This window comes from Hemicordylus capensis, chromosome 5, assembly GCF_027244095.1.
Source record: "Hemicordylus capensis ecotype Gifberg chromosome 5, rHemCap1.1.pri, whole genome shotgun sequence".
Taxonomy (NCBI): Eukaryota; Metazoa; Chordata; class Lepidosauria; order Squamata; family Cordylidae; genus Hemicordylus; species Hemicordylus capensis.
Genome location: NC_069661.1, coordinates 4899515 through 4916283, shown reverse-complemented (window position 1 = coordinate 4916283; position 16769 = coordinate 4899515). Strand labels below are relative to the sequence as shown.

Genomic DNA, 16769 nt, shown 5'->3' with positions numbered 1-16769 from the left:
CAGAAGGGCCATGCTTGGTTGATCCCTCACTCAAAGGAGGCAAAAATCTGTTGCCAGGTTCTCAGTAGATATAAGCATCTACAGCTTTAATTCAAGTATAGGCTTTTTTCTTTCTTTCTTTTTTTAAAGTCAACCACAAATTTTGCAGGCTGACTTCATAAATGGGGGGGAGGGGCTGCAAGTGTAAGGATAATAAGAATTTCTCACCAGTCTGTGGGTTATAAAAGAGGGACTGTTTCAGAGCAGGTGTTGTGGGGCTTGGAATTTCATGGCTCTTCTGGTGAGATGATCTCGGAGCACTAATCACATCATTGTTAACAAATATTTCTGCAGAATAGGTTGTCTTTTCAGGGCTTTCTGTTATTTGAGTGATGGCATCAGATAGCAATCTTTCAGTCTGAGAAGAAGTTGTGGTCTTGAAATTATCTTCTAGGCTCTTTCTACCAGAGCCCAGAACTCTAGCACTTCTTTGATCGGGGACTGGAAATTTCACTCTGCTTTCAGGTGGCTCCCAACTTTGCTGTGCGGCTAGCTTTACTGCAACTGGAATATGTGAATGTCTGTCATGAGAATCTGATGATGGTGTTGGCCCTGGAAAGTATGCAGAGTCTTGGGTCTTTGGAGAAAGTTCTGTGGGTTTTAACTTGGAGGTAGCTTCCAAGAAAAAACTTGGAGCATTTGAATTTGCTGGCCAAGGGCTTGTCTTAAGCTCATCAACTCGTTTCATTTCAGCTCCAGAGTCCATTGGGCTTGAAAGGCCCAAATCAATACGTTTTGGGGACAGAGTAATATGGACTCCAGACAGAGCTTTCTTGGTTGGTGATGAAGGTGATACTGGCATAATCACCACAGTATGATCTGTGGAGGATGAAGGCAACAGATTGCTGTTCCCAAGGTTTGCATCTTCCAACCCACAAGAATAAGAACCAATGGTGAATTTGTCCTCTTTTGTCAAAATACTCTCCTTTCCTTTAGGAGAAACTGTTTTAGGCATACAGACAATTTTTTCCAAGCTGTCTGTCAACTGGTTCTGGAAGAAAGCACTGTCTATCTTTTGTTGAGATGAGTTTATGGAAAGCGGTTGATCAGTGACTGTTTCTTCTGGATTACATTCCTGGTCATAAACACCACCTATAGGCCTGTCATGTCTTCTCAACCCAGTTAGAATTTGAAAAGAAGCCTGTGCTTCCTCACAGTTATCGGAAACAGTGTGGATCTTTTGTTCAACAGAGTTGGCTTGGGACGTCTCTGCTGATGCAGTAGATTCTTCTCGAAAAGATCTCTCTTTGCTGACGTGCTGAGGGTGATGCTGATGGTGGTCTCTGCTTGAAGCAAGTCTAGCATCAAGTGAATGAGTGGTGGCTGGGTTTGCAGAAGCAAAGGTTTGAAGAGTTTTGGGCAGCCGCTCAGTATTAGCAGGATGGGCGTCCAAAGGCCCTAGACCACAAGGAACGGCTTCAGTATGGCCAGCATAGGTCACAGGGGAAGCTGGAGGAGATGAGGTCCGTTTACGAGATGCAAAAGTGATAGAAGTAATTTGCTTGGCAGGTTCCACAGAAGAATTGCCCACAGTCAACGTTTCCTGGGCCAAGACGTTTGCTTCCTCTACAGTGAGTGCACTGGAGGAGTCTGTCAGTCCCGTGTCTGGGTTGTCATGCAAGGAAACGTGAACATTATGTCTGGAGTCCACAAGATCATCAGAATGTGTTTGAAGTGGGTTACAGACATAATTTTGGCTGCTGCTCAAAGAACTAACCCCTGGGTCACTTGGAAGGGCACAGTCAGTTCCACACACTGGTCTGGCCTGCAGTGCTACTTCTGGAAACTCAACTAGTCTGAAACTTTGTGTCGGAATGCCCACTTGCAGATCATCGGCACTTGGAATGTTTAAGTGCCCCGGGTCTGGCTTCTGAACAGGGCTGTGACTGGAAATTCTTTCGCAGCCATTTCCCCACAGCTGATCCTGTCAAGAATCCAAAACAGAAAGGTTATAACATGCATACCCAATAGTAGCTAATACTTAATTCAAGAGAGCTCTCATAGATCCGGGGCAAAGCACTTGCTGTACATGCAGAAGGTCCCCAATTCAATCCCTAGCATCTCCAGTTGAAAAGGGATCTCAAATACCAAAGCTGGAAACTATCCTTGCCTGATGTCCCAGAGAGCATCTGTCAGGTGCAGCAGACAGTACTGGGCTTCCTCTGAGTTACAGCCCCATCCCCAAAAGGATTTCAAGTCGCAGGCAGGGCAGGGAAAGATCCCTGCCCGAGACCATGGAGAGCCACTGTCAGTCAGAATACTGAACTAGACGGACCAACGTTCCAATTAGGAATAAGGCTTGTGCAAAGTTTGCCAAGACACCAGGACTCTCCCACACTTCCTCCCGACACTGTTACAAGTTACACCAGGCACTGTTCTCCCTTGGGCCTTGCATCTTTCCAGTAGAATGAGAATCTCAAGAAAGCTGATCTGCCCCACCCACAAGGCAAAAGATGGGCTGGAATTCTGACAGCAGCAAAATAGGAGTCATTAATTAGAGGGTCAGTTAAAGGAGTCTGCAAATTCTTACTAGAAAATGAGAAACCAATGTGCCTGCATTCTACTGCCAAGGCGACTAATCTGTACCAGTCTTCCCGCTCCACAGACACTCCTGCCCCTCTTCTCCCCAAAATGTCTTCTCTCATTAAACTGTGTACTTTTAGATTCATTATTTTGGATTTGAGAAAGTACAAACATTTTGACTACTGATAATTTTAAAGTTTATAGACGTTTTAATTGTGAACCACTTTGAGACCCAGTTATAGGCAGTATAGAAATGTTATACAAATGAATAAGAAAATGATCAGCATCACTTTCAGAGTACTTTTTTTTGTGTCTCTTCCCATCTGAAAGAATTGTCATGGAGACACACATATATGAAAATATTTGGGTTAGAAATGACCATTACCACAGATTTTTCAGAGATGCTCCAATAAGGAGGAGCTGGCAGTAACCTAGTATCCTGATCAGAGAAAATTCATGATAAACCAACATGTGAGCACAGCACAACAAGTTCTGAATATCCAAAGATCCCAAGGAGAGGATCCCTAGCAGTGTTCCCACTGTGTGCACATGCATGCAAGTTTTTTTGTATCCACTCAACTTTAGATCCTGCTCAGGCTGAATCATGAATGCATGTGTATGCATACTGCCTTGATATTATCACCCAGAACAAAATTTATTCTGCGCACAGATGAAAAAACTTAGAGGGCACACCAATCCCTAGTATTGTCCTATGGTTAAGTGGGGAGCCCTTCCTTCTTTTCAATCTCCATACAACTTTCTCTTAACTCCTCCCACATATGAACACAAAAATAGACTCAAGAACAAACAACAGATAGCAGGTTTTCTCTGCAGAAGTACTTGTGGACATCTTCAGAGAGGCAGATAAATTCTAATGCGGATCTAATGGATGCTTCACACAGCTTTGGTCACCTGGTTTAATTATCTTACTGAAATGCCAATCTAAATAATGCATGGGGCAGTGTTCTACTGTTACAAAACACCTCTGGATTCAAATGTGCTAATAAATAGAAAACGCTGACGTCCACAGACAAAATGAAGGAATGAGAGCACTGTTTATTCAAGGCTGTTCACCTCAAACCTTGTGTAAGCCAGAGAGAGAGAGAGAGAGAGAGAGAGAGAGAGAGAGAGAGAGAGAGAGAGAGAGAGAGAGAGAGAGAACACACAGAGAAGCAACCAACACTCCTTTGGAGACAACAATACAATAAATATGAAGAGCTATTTTCTTGTTTAGCTGATCGAGTACAAGTGACTTATGTACTACCAGTGAGAACAGCCTGCTTCAAAAACAGAGGAGAGAGCAAAATAAATCTTCACAGAGCAGAGATTGCACAGCAAACAAGACAGGTACGTAAATGAGAAAACTCTTCCTCATGCAGAAAACCCAGCACCGCAGTCATCAGCTTCCTGCAGAGGACAGGGTTTGCTCGCAATCAGAGACAAGCAGAGAGCATTCAAAAGCGTGACTCAGAGGTTCAAAACATGCTGGAAAGCCACACGCCACTCGCCTCACCCCATCACCTTCAGCCACTTGTTAGCGCTCGAGGCAGAGCCAGTGTTATCTTAAGCTGGAAACAGACAAGACAGACAGGAACAAAATCAACAGGTGTTTATATCTGTGTGTCATTCAAGAGCGCCACACTGCAGAGAGACTCTCCACGCTGAGCAGCAGTTCAGAACACAAGGTCTCTTCTCCTCTGAAGCAGAGCCACTTCTCGTCGTACTCTTCTGCACATGTTTACTCAAGACATGTGTCGGAAAGCAAGCATCTGGCTGATGCCTCTGCTTGTAACTTCAGAAGCGTCGGGCAGAGGCTGCAATTCTCTCAGCAGCCAGCTTGCTGAGGTTGGGTTTGCTCTGGGCAGCCTCTTGGACTTTATGGGCACCTGGGATTGAATTCAGGCCTATTTTGCTTTCTCTGGACACACGGTATTTTATAGGCAGTTTCATGGCAGAGACCTCCAAGCAGAACGGCCCACATTTGTAGAGTTTAGGGGAGTGCTGACAGGGTGGGCCCCAGACCTAGGCTCTTGAATTCATTTGGCCACATAAGGCTGCTGGCAAACTGTGTTCGATCTCCTGCCAAATGAGGGGGGTCTTTGCCGGTACCTACATACCCTGCTCCTTTGCCTCTGACTGACTCTCCTGAACAAATACTAGGGAGGGCTGCTTTATACAGCCCTGTCTTCGCTGGCTGCCCTTCGAAAGGCAGCTTGGAAGCTGCAGTGTAATTTTCTGGAATCCCAGCCCTGAATTCACAGCTTGGTGGGGTATGACAGACTGATGCATTCCATTACAGAAAGCAGAAAATTCCACTGGTAAGGACATTTCCCAGCCACCCCCAGCCATTCAACGTGTAATCATGACAACAGAGAACTGATCACTATTCCCAGTGTGTGCGCATAGAGTTTCCAATGTTACCAATTTTATCTCAGGATCCAAGATAAAAACAACAACATGCTTTTTGCATGAAAGTATCAGCCTTTGGCAACAATGTCTCAGTAGGTTCAGACCTTAAACTTGTGATTTTCTGGCTATAAATCAGCATTAGAATTCCATATTCAGCTCAAATTGAGATTATATCAAAACTCTGTAGTCATTTTATGAGACAAAGTTTAAAGCCTTTTCACAAATGGTGACAAACAGAATGCGGAGAACAATTATTTTATACCATCACGCTTAAACATGGCACTGCCCCAGCAAGAGGCTTCACACATTTTATCAAGCATGCAGATATTTCTATTCTCAACTGAGTGTGCAAGCTTACTGATGCACATGACAATTCACTGCGGATCATTGTTTCTTGCTTTTTCTAGCAATACTCCCAAACTGTAAACAGACAGGGGTAGAAAAATGGAAATAACTTGTGGCAACTCACCACAGGATACCTGCTGTGTGTGGGTAAATTAGCCCCCAAATAAGTGTGTGAATGGAGTGAGGAAGTGGTGCATAGGAGATTGCTACTGCTTCTCTGAGGCTTGTATATTGCCGTCAGCAGTTTTAGCCATTGGAAGCCTTACTGATTTTTTTATTTGCACACTTACTAAGACAGTACACAGATAGCCTATTGACTATGTTTTCAGCAAGTATAATTATAACGTGAAATTGCAAGGCAAGCAGTAGTAATTACAATATAAAACTGTAAGACAAGCAAACACATTATAGAAAACATAAATGCCAGTTTGCAACATTGCATTACTCTCTGGTGTAACCAAGAAAGTGAATTTAGCTCAGGGCTCTGCAGACAGAAAATGGCTTGGTTCTTAATGGCTGGGACCTCTAGGGCAGGCACAAGCAGTAGGTAGATCAGAATCTACGGGTAGATCTCTGGGTACCTTGCAGTAGATCAGAAATGACTTCCAGCTTCCAACAGTTTTAACAGCAGCAAATAAAACTGATCAGTAAAAACATTCTCTACGATGGCTGACATAGGGACATAGGAAGCTGCCATATACTGAGTCAGACCATGGGTCCATCTCACTCAGTATTGTCTTCACAGACTGGCAGCAGCTTCTCCAAGGTTGCAGGCAGGAATCCCTCTCAGCCCTATCTTGGAGATGCTGCCAGGGAAGGAACTTGGAGCCTAGATGCTCTTCCCAGAGCGGCTCCATTCCCTAAGGGGAATATCTCGTATGCAATCAGGGTGGATCCTGCTTAGCTTAAGGGGACAAGTCATGCTTGCTACCACAATACCAGCCTTCTTCCCATAGCTGGCCTTGTGCAAATCCCTTAACAGCAATAAACGCTCATTAAAACTTAGTGGCCAAAACCATTTGGGAAGAGGTGACCTCTGCACACTTTTCAGAACTGTAAGAGAAAAAAACAACTCTGAACCTCATCAGAGAGGTCATTCCATTGTCTTGAGGCAACTGCAAGAAAAACAATTGCTGCAAACCAGAGCGGACTAATTTAAATCAAGTTGATTTAAATCACCAAGAGAAACCCTCAATTTAAACACTGATCAAGTTTTCCCCCAATACTTCTTCACATACTACTTAAACAATGGTGCAAATCTGATCACTGAAACATGTTAATTTACAACCCAATTGAGCTTTTACATCTTAAATATACATGTAAATTTTAAAAATAATCTGATCTTTACTAATTGAGGAAATAGCATCTAACAGCTGGTTTATGTAATGCATTCCAGGGAAGGCATTTCTTAAAACTAGCCAACCCCGCACAGAGCATCTGTGCAGCGCTTTGGGGCCGGCTGTTTCCCCCTCCCGCTTCCTACTGCCCCGGTCTCTCCTCTCTTCCCCTTCCCTCCGGCCCTGCGCTCTCCAGCCCTCCTCCCCTCCCTCCCCACACACAGAGCCGCGGCAGGCGGCCAAGAAGGGCCCTGCCGCCGCAGCTTTTCTCTCCCCCCACCGCCTTTCTCTCCCTGCTCCTCCGCCGGCTAGCTGGCCACCACCAGCACTTTCTTCCCCCTCTCCTCCTCAGTCCTCCTCACTTCGGAACTCTCGCAGCGTGTCACGAGAGTTCCGCCACCAAATCCTGGGCACACATGTCCCAAGAAAATTAAATCTATAGATATTCCCAGATAGGATGCCTCCAACACCCAGAAACTATGACAGTTTTCTGGTGGCAAAATGTGGGGCAATACAGGAAGCTACATACTAAATAATGTCCTCCCTTCCTCCCCAACCCAGTGTTTTTCTACTCTACCTTCTTTCCTATACTGTGTGTCTGCCAACTCCTCTGCCTTTGCCCAGTCCCAATTAGAAACCAGAAGGTCTCTTTAAAAGCCACCCTGCTTTCCAGCCTGTGTCACTGCACATGGAAAACAGGCTTAGAAACAGAAACTAAAAGCCCAGAAATGTCCAACCAAAAGCAAGAACAGGCATTTGCTAGGCACTGCTGGGCAGACTAGAGCCATTTTCATGAGATGAACCCAAAATGAATGCCCATGATTGATTGGTAGGTCAAACATTACACTTTCTGTAATAAACAGACATTAATTCATATTTTGGAATATGTAAGTGCTGGTGTAGCATGTTTATTATGAGATTTTATTTTAACCATATTTTTTTCATGAGAATTGGAAATTTTGTGCGTGTGTGTGTGTGTGTGTGTAATCAAGTTTAAATCAGTTTTGATTTTTCTTTTAAAAAAAAAATCGTCTGTTTTTTTATCCACCTTGCTGCAGATGTCCCCACTTTCTAGAGGTAGTATACAGAGCAGGACCCTGGCCTTCAGAACACAAACAGAGGCATAATGGAGAAAGCTGCTCTCAAAGCTTGCTTTGGATAAGACACATGGATATCCAATTCTTCTCCACAGTACTTCCTGGAAATTCTAAGCTATGAAGAAGATTAGGTGTCATTAAAGTGCCATAACCATGCACACAGTAAACCACACCACCAGCAGGGGTGTGCAAGGTGGTTGTGCCAGTTCAGAACTCTACTGGTAAAAGGAGAATCTGGTGAGGATTCCCCTTTACCAGTAAAGGGAGCAGTCCTAAGGGTAGAGGGGTAGGAGGAAAGTAAGTAGCTACTTACAAGTGTCACCGACAGCAGCTACAGCGGTGGTGGGGGTGGCGGCAGCTCCATCCCTACCTCACCGACCTCCCCCAGAGTAGGCAGGGCAGATAGCGGCCTGGTTGTGTGGTCACCCAAATGGCCTCTGCACATGCGTGGAGGTCACTAAAATGGCCTCCACGGGTGCTGTGGAGGAATGAGGCCTAGATCTCTTGGTTTTTGTAAAACAAATCTTTGAATTGTAAGTGAATTGATATTCCCAAACTTCCTCTTGTTGTAAATAAGCCCTTGTATTATTTTTTTTAACGTATTTGTATACCACCCAAAACTTGAGTCTCTGGCTGGTTTATAACAAAGCAATACAAATTACAACAGCAAAAAAGTTAAAATGTTACAATAATTTAAAATTTAAATACGATGTTTTAAACTATTAAAACAGTTTTTAATTAAAAGCCAGTGTGAACAGATGCATCTTTAAGGACTTTTTAAAAGTTATCAGAGATGGGGAGGCTCTTATTTCAGCAGGGAGCACATTCCAAAGCCTTGTGGCAGCAATGGAGAAGGCCCATCCCTGAGTAGCACCAGACCCGCCAGTGGCAACTGCAAATGAGCCTTCTCCTTATTGCATTGATATTCCTAAAACTCTTCTTATTGCAAATAGCATGTATAAAATGCTTGCAAAGAATGCTGGCAGCATCAAGAGTTCATGCCTGCTGCTTTTTTAGTTTCACATTTAGAATGTGAGTTTGACAGTTTAATTTTGTAGGAAAGGGAAATTTTGAAACATGGAAGGAACTTTGTATTATACAGAGTGGATCATTTAAACAGAACTGTTGGGACAATTTGTACATAAGAGGAGATTGCTTTTAGCACAGTTCAGTTTTGGAAGTCAGAGTGGAGAGTCTGTAGCTACAAGAGCTGGAGTGTGCAGAGGGGAGGAGGGAGAAGTCAGAAGAAGGAGAAGCAGTGCAGTTGAGAAGCTACATGTTGGAGAACTGTAGGAGCGGAGTCCAGTCCAAGGGAAGGAGCTGAGTCCAGCTAAAGAATTGCTAGCTCAGACTGGGAGAGTCAGTGCTGTGGGAGAGTGGTGTACTCTCTGTCTGGTAAGGGCTGAAATCACTGAAGAACCAGGCTGGATTGCACCCCAAGTCTGACCAAGGTGACCAAGACCTCAGACTGCAGCAGAAACAAGCCAAGTTCTTGACAAAGGAAGGTAACTGCAGAGGACTCTGTGTTAGGGACCAATTTAGAATAGTTTAGTTGGATTTGTTTCCCCAACCATTTATTGTCTCCTTTGTGCTCTTATGGTAACTGTTTTGTTTTCCAAGTTTGTGCTGTATAAATAAACCAAAAAGCTAATGTTTTACATTGATTAATATTTTTCCAAAGTTTTTAAAAATTAGGTCGTTTGATGGTCTCCACCCCATCCATGCCTGTAAGCCTTTCCACTCTACTGGTGGGATCTGAAATTCCTCCACATGTGCTGTCACAAAGGTGGGATATGCAGCTATTCCTCCGCACGTGCACAGAGGCCTGAACCAGGCTGCCACCAGCCCTGCCTACTCTGGGGGAGGCCAGTGGGGGTGGGGGGAGTTGCCCCAGCCGTGCACACACACACACACACACACACACACACACACACAGAGCGACCAGCACTTGTAGATAGCTATTTGCTCTCCTCGCATCCCCTACCCTTAGGACAGCCCCCTGCCCCTTTACTGGTACAGGACAATCCTCACTGGATTCCCCTTTACCAGTAGAGCTCCAAGCCAGTTTGAACTCAAACCAGGTCCAGCTCAATGGAGGCAAAACCAAAATGGGTCGAATCTGGTCTGGATTCAAGCCAATCTGGCAAATCTGGTTTTGTGCACATCCCTAGCTACCAGTAAGAAATTATTGCTTTGTACAAGCCTTCCTTTTGGAGTCTGTGGCTGACATCCAGACTAAGTTTCTGAATAGTACTACTCAGGAGTTTCTTTAAAGGACTGAATTTCAATGGGACTTCTGTTGAGCAATTTAGTCAAGATGTCAGCCAGTAAGTTAAAGATACAGTTGTCCCACAAGCAAGGACTTGGCTTTTTAAGTGCCACTCTCTCATGTTTCCTAAAACAGTCTACTGGTTACCCCAGTTCCTTTGTACCTTAACAATTCCAGCTTTTCTGGCACCCAGAAGATACTCCCTCTTGATTGCGTCTATCTTCTGTTGGTCCTCTTCAGTTAAGTCAGTCACAAAGTCTGCAGAATGAGCAGCCAGCTTCAGTTTTACCCAGGCTATTAAAAGAGAGCACAGAAAAGGGAGGAGAATCCTCTGTTTATACTGTCATTTCAATTTGATAGTTTGGCAGGTAGTACCTATCCTGTTAAGGGAGTCATTTGGGACATGGTAATGAAAAGAAGAGCCACCTAATGGCGCAGCGGGGAAATGAATTGACTTAGCAAGCCAGAGGGTTGCCGGTTCGAATCCCTGCTGGTATGTTTCCCAGACTATGGGAAACACCCATATCGGGAATCAGCAATATAGGAAGATGCTGAAAGGCATCATCTCATACTGCATGGGAGGCAGCAATGGTAAACCCTCCTGTATTCTACCAAAGACAACCACAGGGCTCTGTGGTTGCCAGGAGTCGACACCGACTCAATGGCACACTTCACATTTAATGAGAAGAAGCGATATTAAAGGGGAAGGGGGAGCAACCCAAATGCAGCAATTTGAAACCAAGGTCCAATATCAATGTATTTCCTGCTATCCAGGAATTACTTTAGCATGTTTGTTCAAGGCAAACTACCTAAAACGTTGTAGAGTGGCTGATGTACAATTCAGTACAGTACAGATTTCCAGTAACAAAACTATTAATATTTTCAGAAAATTCTTGCTCTCCCTCCCTCCCTCCCCATTCCCATAGCAGAGGTGGGCTATGGAAGTTAAGTCCACTTCCAAAATTCATGACAAGTTAGAGGACCGCAATGAAACTGCTTGTCACTGAATGAACCTAGCTAATGACAAATTCCAGTAAATGGAAATGTTGGGTGTAGCATAGGGGTTGAGAGACAGCTGCAGATCAAGTCTTATCTCTGCCATAATGCAGGAGGTGGCCCCGAGGCAAGCCACTCCCTCTCAGCTGCGGTCTGGGGACAATAGTAAGGGCAACAAGATAACCAACATGAAGCACTGTGAACTCTCCAAAGAACTGTACTATTACTTCTGTCTTGCACTGTGCCCATTTCCATGTTCAAAAGTCAGATTTTGCCCAATTTTGTGCGGCCTGTTCAATGAAGATTATGGTTGATCCAGGATTAAGTGGTCATCTGACTGTTTCATTATGCAGTCAGTCTAGTTCTCAACCCAAGATAAACTGAACAGGAAAAAAATTGCATACCACATTGTGGGCCAAAATCTAGAGCGAGCAGTGGGAGAGTATAAGAGTGATTCCTACCAGCATGTTCCCTTTCTTTGCTCTTTTTGCTCACAGAAAGGCCACAGTGGTAGCTGGCCCACAACCTAACATTACTCAGAATGAGCTGAGGCTCGTGAACTAAGCCAAAACACAACAAAACAGTTTGTTTTTTCAAATGTTTGAAACAAGAGGAAGGTCAAAAGAAGTAGTAGGGCTGTTAATGCAGAGCAGAGGGTGAAATGGTATGGGGCAACAGAAAGAAGACAGAGCTGCTAAACTCTCGTTTTCTATCTGTCTTCTCCCACAAGGGAAATGTGGCCAACTCTCTGTACTCTTCAAAAACTCCCAGAGAACAGGTGATGTACCGGAAGCAAATGTTGCCTCTATCTTTAAAAAGGGGGCAGGGGGAGGAGCCAGAAAACTACAGACCAGTCAAGCTGGATGTCAATATCTGACAAGATCTGAGAAAGGATGATTAAGTAGTCTATCTGTAAGCACCTAGAAAAGAATGTGGCTGCTATTGGGAACCATGATCTGCTTGTTGTCAAGCCAGTAAGATGCGTGATAGATTATAGAACTGTTTGGTGGATTCGTAGCTGGTTGAACACTCATACCCAATGAGTGCTCATTCGTGGCTTCATATCATTCTGCATGAAGGTATCAATTAGAGTTCCATAGAGTCTATACCAAGCCCTGTGCTGTTCAGTATTTCCATAAATGAGGGAGTAGAGGGGATGTTTACCAAATCTGCAGATCACACAAAGTTGGTGTGGGAGGCAGAAAAGCTACCACTTTATAAGGCAGAACCAATATTCAATCCTATCTGGACAGGCTTGAATCTTAGGCCAAAACCAACAAGATGAAGTTCAGATCCCTCAGGGATCTGTACTGGGACCAGTGCTTTTTAATCTACATCATAAAGGATCTAGAAGTTGGGGTAAGCAGCAAAGTGGCCAGATTTGCAGATGACACCAAACTATATAGGGTAATGAGGAGCTCCAAAAGGATCCCTCCAAACTGGGGGAGTGTGCAACAAAAAGGCAAATGCGGTTCAACACTGGACAGTGATTCATATGGGGGCAAAAAAACCCCAACTTCACATATAAGCGCACCTAGGTCCAATCAGCCCACCCTCGCCACAAAACCATCCCTTAATTTTTTTTTTAAGAGATACCTGTCACCACTGTTCCTGTCTCTGGGAGGTGTATCCAAATGATCTGGGGTCTTCAAATGATGTGGTGGCCTCCCCAGAGCCCCACCCCACTGCTGCCCAGCCAATATTTGTCATCTTCACCACCAGGGTGGGGGGTGAGACAAGTGGAGCAGGTGTAGAGTGGTGGTGGCGGCCGCCACAGTGACAGGTGGGCCTGTGCAGCAGGTGCACCTGTGCAGTCTGAATATGGACCGTCGCAAGGCCGTGATGGGTATGTGATGCTCCATATTCAAACTGCAGGTGCACTCACTGCACAAGCCCACCAGCTGAAGCGGCTGCCACCACCACCACTCAAAGAAGCCTGCTCCACTCAGCTCACTCCCCAGCGGTGAAGATGACAAATATCATCGGGGCGGGGCAGCGGCGGGACTCTGAGGAGACCCTGCCCCCAGAGATAGGAGGCCATAGACCTGATCATCAAAGTCCGTGGCTAAATGTGCCTCTGTACGCTGATGGGATCTGAGCTGTCAGTCACTGACCGGGAGAGGGATCTTGGGGTCATGGTGGACAGCTCACTGAAAGTGTCAACTCAATGTGCGGCAGCTGTGAAAAAGGCCAATTCCATGCTAGGGATCATTAGGAAGGGGGTTGAAAATAAAACTGCTAATATTATAATGCCCTTAAACAAAACTATGGTGTGGCCACACCTGGAGTACTGCATACAATTCTGGACATTATAGAACTGGAAAAGGTGCAGAAGAGGGCAACCAAGATGATCAGGGACCTAGAGCACGTTCCTTATGAGGCAAGGCTACAACACCTGGGGCTATTTAGTTCAGAAAAAAAGACGACTGTGGGGAGATATGATAAAGGTCTATAAAATCATGCATGGAGTGGAGAAAGTGGATAGAGAGAAATTCTTCTCTCACACACATAACACTAGAACAAGGGGTCATCCCATGAATCCGATGGCAAGGAAATTTAGGACCAACTAACGAAAGTACTTTTTCATACAACACCTGATCCACTTGTGGAATTCTCTGCCACAAGATGTGGTGACAGCCAACAACCTGGATGGCTTTCATAGGGGTTTGGACAACTTCATGGAGGAGAGGTCTATCAATGGCTACTAGTCGGAGGGCTATAGGCCACCTCCAGCCTCAAAGGCAGGATGCCTCTGAGTACCAGTTGCAGGGAGTAACAGCACGAGAGAGGTCATGCCCTCAGCTTGTGGACTTAGCAGAGGCACCTGGTGGGATACTGTGTCCAGCAGGGGTGTTCTTATGTAACAGAGACAAATGTGAAGTCCTGCATTTGGGAAAGAAAAACCAAATACAGGATCAGGGGAGACCTAGTAGTACATATGAAAGGGACCCAGGTGTCTTAGTGGACATGCTGAACATGAGCCAGCAGTGTGGTGCAAGTACTAAAGAAGTAACTGTAGTGTTGTCTGCATTAACAGAAGCACAGTGTCCAGATCGTGAGAAGGAAACATTCCACTCTAGTCTGTGCTGGTCAGAATTCACTTGGAATACTGTGTCCAGTTCCAGGCACCACATTTTAAAGAGGACATTTATAAACTGGATCAGAACCAGAGGAACGTAAGATAGATGGTGAGGGGTCTGGAAACCAAGCTGCAGTTAAAGGAGCTGGGTAGCTAGCCTGGAGAAGACTAAGGGGAAATATTCTAGCAGTCTTCCAGTATCTGAAGCACTGTCGCCCAGAAGATGGAGCAGACTAAGTTATCTGTTGCTCCTGAGGGTGAGACTAGAATTAAGGGGCTGAAATTAGGAGGAAGCAGGTTCAGGCTAGATATTAGGAGAGATCCGTCCAACAGGAGAACAGTCTGCCTTGTACAGTCGCTGGTCCTCCCTCTTTAGGAGTTTTCACACAGAGGCTGGATGGTCATCTGTCAGGGGTGATGTAGCAGGTTCCTGCACTGAGCAGCGGACTGGGCTCAAAGACCTCCTACATCCCTTCTCACTCTAGAACCCTATGATTCTATACTCTGCGTGCTCCACGAGCTTCAAAGTCCTTACCCCCATAAGGACTACAGGAGGGGCAGGAACTTCCAGTATAGGCTTTTTCAAAGTGCAAATTCAGAGTGGTTAACTCTATAAGGGCTTATTAGCCATGATGGCAACATAAAAACTCCAGGTTCAGAGGCAGTATGCCACTGAATACCAGTTGCTGGGAGCGAAGACCACAGCACAGGAAGGCTATTATTTTCATGCAGTTCTTGTGGGCTTCCCAGAAGAATCTGGATGGGGCAAATAAGATCCTGGACCAGATGGATGCAGCATGTCTCGTCTTATGTACATGACCTATCTCCATACTGATAACAGCTTAAGCCTCTCTCTTTCAGCTCAGGTCAGAAATGATTCTGCACTCTTGAATCCCATGCAACACAGAGTGTGCTCCTGAGGTTCATCCCTTACCTCGTGCTTTCTTCTCATCTTCCTCCGCACTCCGTAGTATCTGCGTTGCATGCATCACAGGTTGCTCATCTTCCAGAAGCATCTTGACCCGGGCAGCCAGAGAGTCCAAGCTACTGCTGTTGTCGCTTCCTTGGATACCAGCGCTACCTTCACTGCAAGCTATGCCAGCTGCAGCCGAGACTTGTGTCTTACCACGCCCACCTTGGCACTCCTCCTCTACCCACTGTGCGGCATGCATCACAAGACTTTCACGCTGCAGAAGATTTTTCACTTTGAGGCCCAGAGAGTCCACACTACTGCTATTTTCACTTTCATGATTGCTCCCTGGTCCTTTAGTGCCAGCTTCCCTGGCTTTCTCTGAGACTTGGTGAAAATCTCCCACCATATCAGAGGTGCCGTCCAAGGGCTGGGCACTAGAAACAGCCTGTAATTCTTTGATCTCTCTGGGGTTATAAGATTTGCCATCTCCAGCACCACTTACAAAAACAGGCAGGTTAGTGTTTGGTGCCACATTATTACAGCCTTCTGGCTCTGATCGCACGACTTGTTTTGCCAGCCCATATCCTTCATCCGATATTTGGGATCTTGGTATAGACTTTCCTTCCACAATTTGTTCATTGCTGTGATAGTCTGCAGCATGCAGATCTCCCCATTTTAAGCTACCAGTTAAACTAAGGGTTTTGGGGGACGCATTCTCTTTGCAAACACTTTGCCTGGTGAAGGCTTCATCCCAGGACCACATTCTCTGAAGCCCTGGATTACTCTGCTTAACCGAGACAGAATCTTCACAGTCTTCGATCTTTTTACTTTGTGTTAATGAGCTGCCCAGATCTGTGGAGGAGATGGATGAGGCAGGAATAATGCTTCTGCTCAGAGTTTTATTTTCTGCCTCTGCCAAAAGTTTGTCTATTTCCTTCAGTGTTTTTGATCCTAGAAAGGAATCATCTCTTTCTCCATCAGGAACTACACTGGCAGAACTGGTTTCTTCATTTATAACCATTTCATCCTTTTCTCGAGACAAAGAGCTGGAAGCCAGTTTTTCTTGACTCCCATCAAGTTCCTTTAAGTCAAACCTCTCCATCAGCATCTGAACACATTTTGTGGATCTCTCATTGTCAGGAAGAACACTGGATGAATCTGCTGGAATTATCTGACTCTGTTCTGCTGACTTTGGAACAGCTGGAAACTCAAAAGTATTCTCTAGAAGGTATGGTGTAGGAGCATGCTGCTTCAGTTGAGAGCAGGTAACACCGCATTGACTAAGCACCTCTCTGGGAGGCTTTGGCGAGAGCTCTATAGGCAGTAGTGGAGGCTCAGGGTCAGTACTGGACCTCACTGGAACAGGCACGCCAAGACTGGAAGAATTAAAGCTGGATTGCATAACATCCATCACCGAGCGAGAATCTCCTAGAAGGGCAAGAAGAATGGTTAAAATTCTAAATATCTCTCACTAATGTAAATACCTGTTATTCATTCTCTTATAATAAAGAATGAATATAATAAAATGATTCTGGAAAAAACAGTTTACAACCATAATTAGATAACTTGGGGTAAATATCACCAACATGCCCAATTTGTAAGCTTCCCACTTGACAATGGACTGGCAGGTATCAGAAAACAGAATGAGCTAGATATTGTTTCAGTTCAATATGGAAAGGGTGGGGGGAACTCTTACAAAGACTCCAAATTACCTGGGGTTAAGTATACTGAAGACTCAGCAGAGCACCCACACTCCAATTAC

At 45.1% G+C, this 16769-nt stretch overlaps 1 protein-coding gene across 4 annotated transcripts in view; it reads right to left on the bottom strand.

Moving 5' to 3' along the window:
- ALMS1 (ALMS1 centrosome and basal body associated protein) overlaps positions 1-16769 on the bottom strand; it is a 109767-nt gene that overhangs the window by 35887 nt on the left and 57111 nt on the right. For all 4 annotated transcript variants that reach the window (XM_053255633.1, XM_053255635.1, XM_053255632.1 and 1 more), the window contains exons 7-9: positions 15029-16435; positions 10183-10313; positions 208-1963 (exon numbers count right to left, since the gene is read on the bottom strand). In XM_053255633.1, coding sequence (XP_053111608.1) covers positions 208-1963; positions 10183-10313; positions 15029-16435 — 3294 coding nt within the window. The remainder of the gene's footprint in view (positions 1-207; positions 1964-10182; positions 10314-15028; positions 16436-16769) is intronic.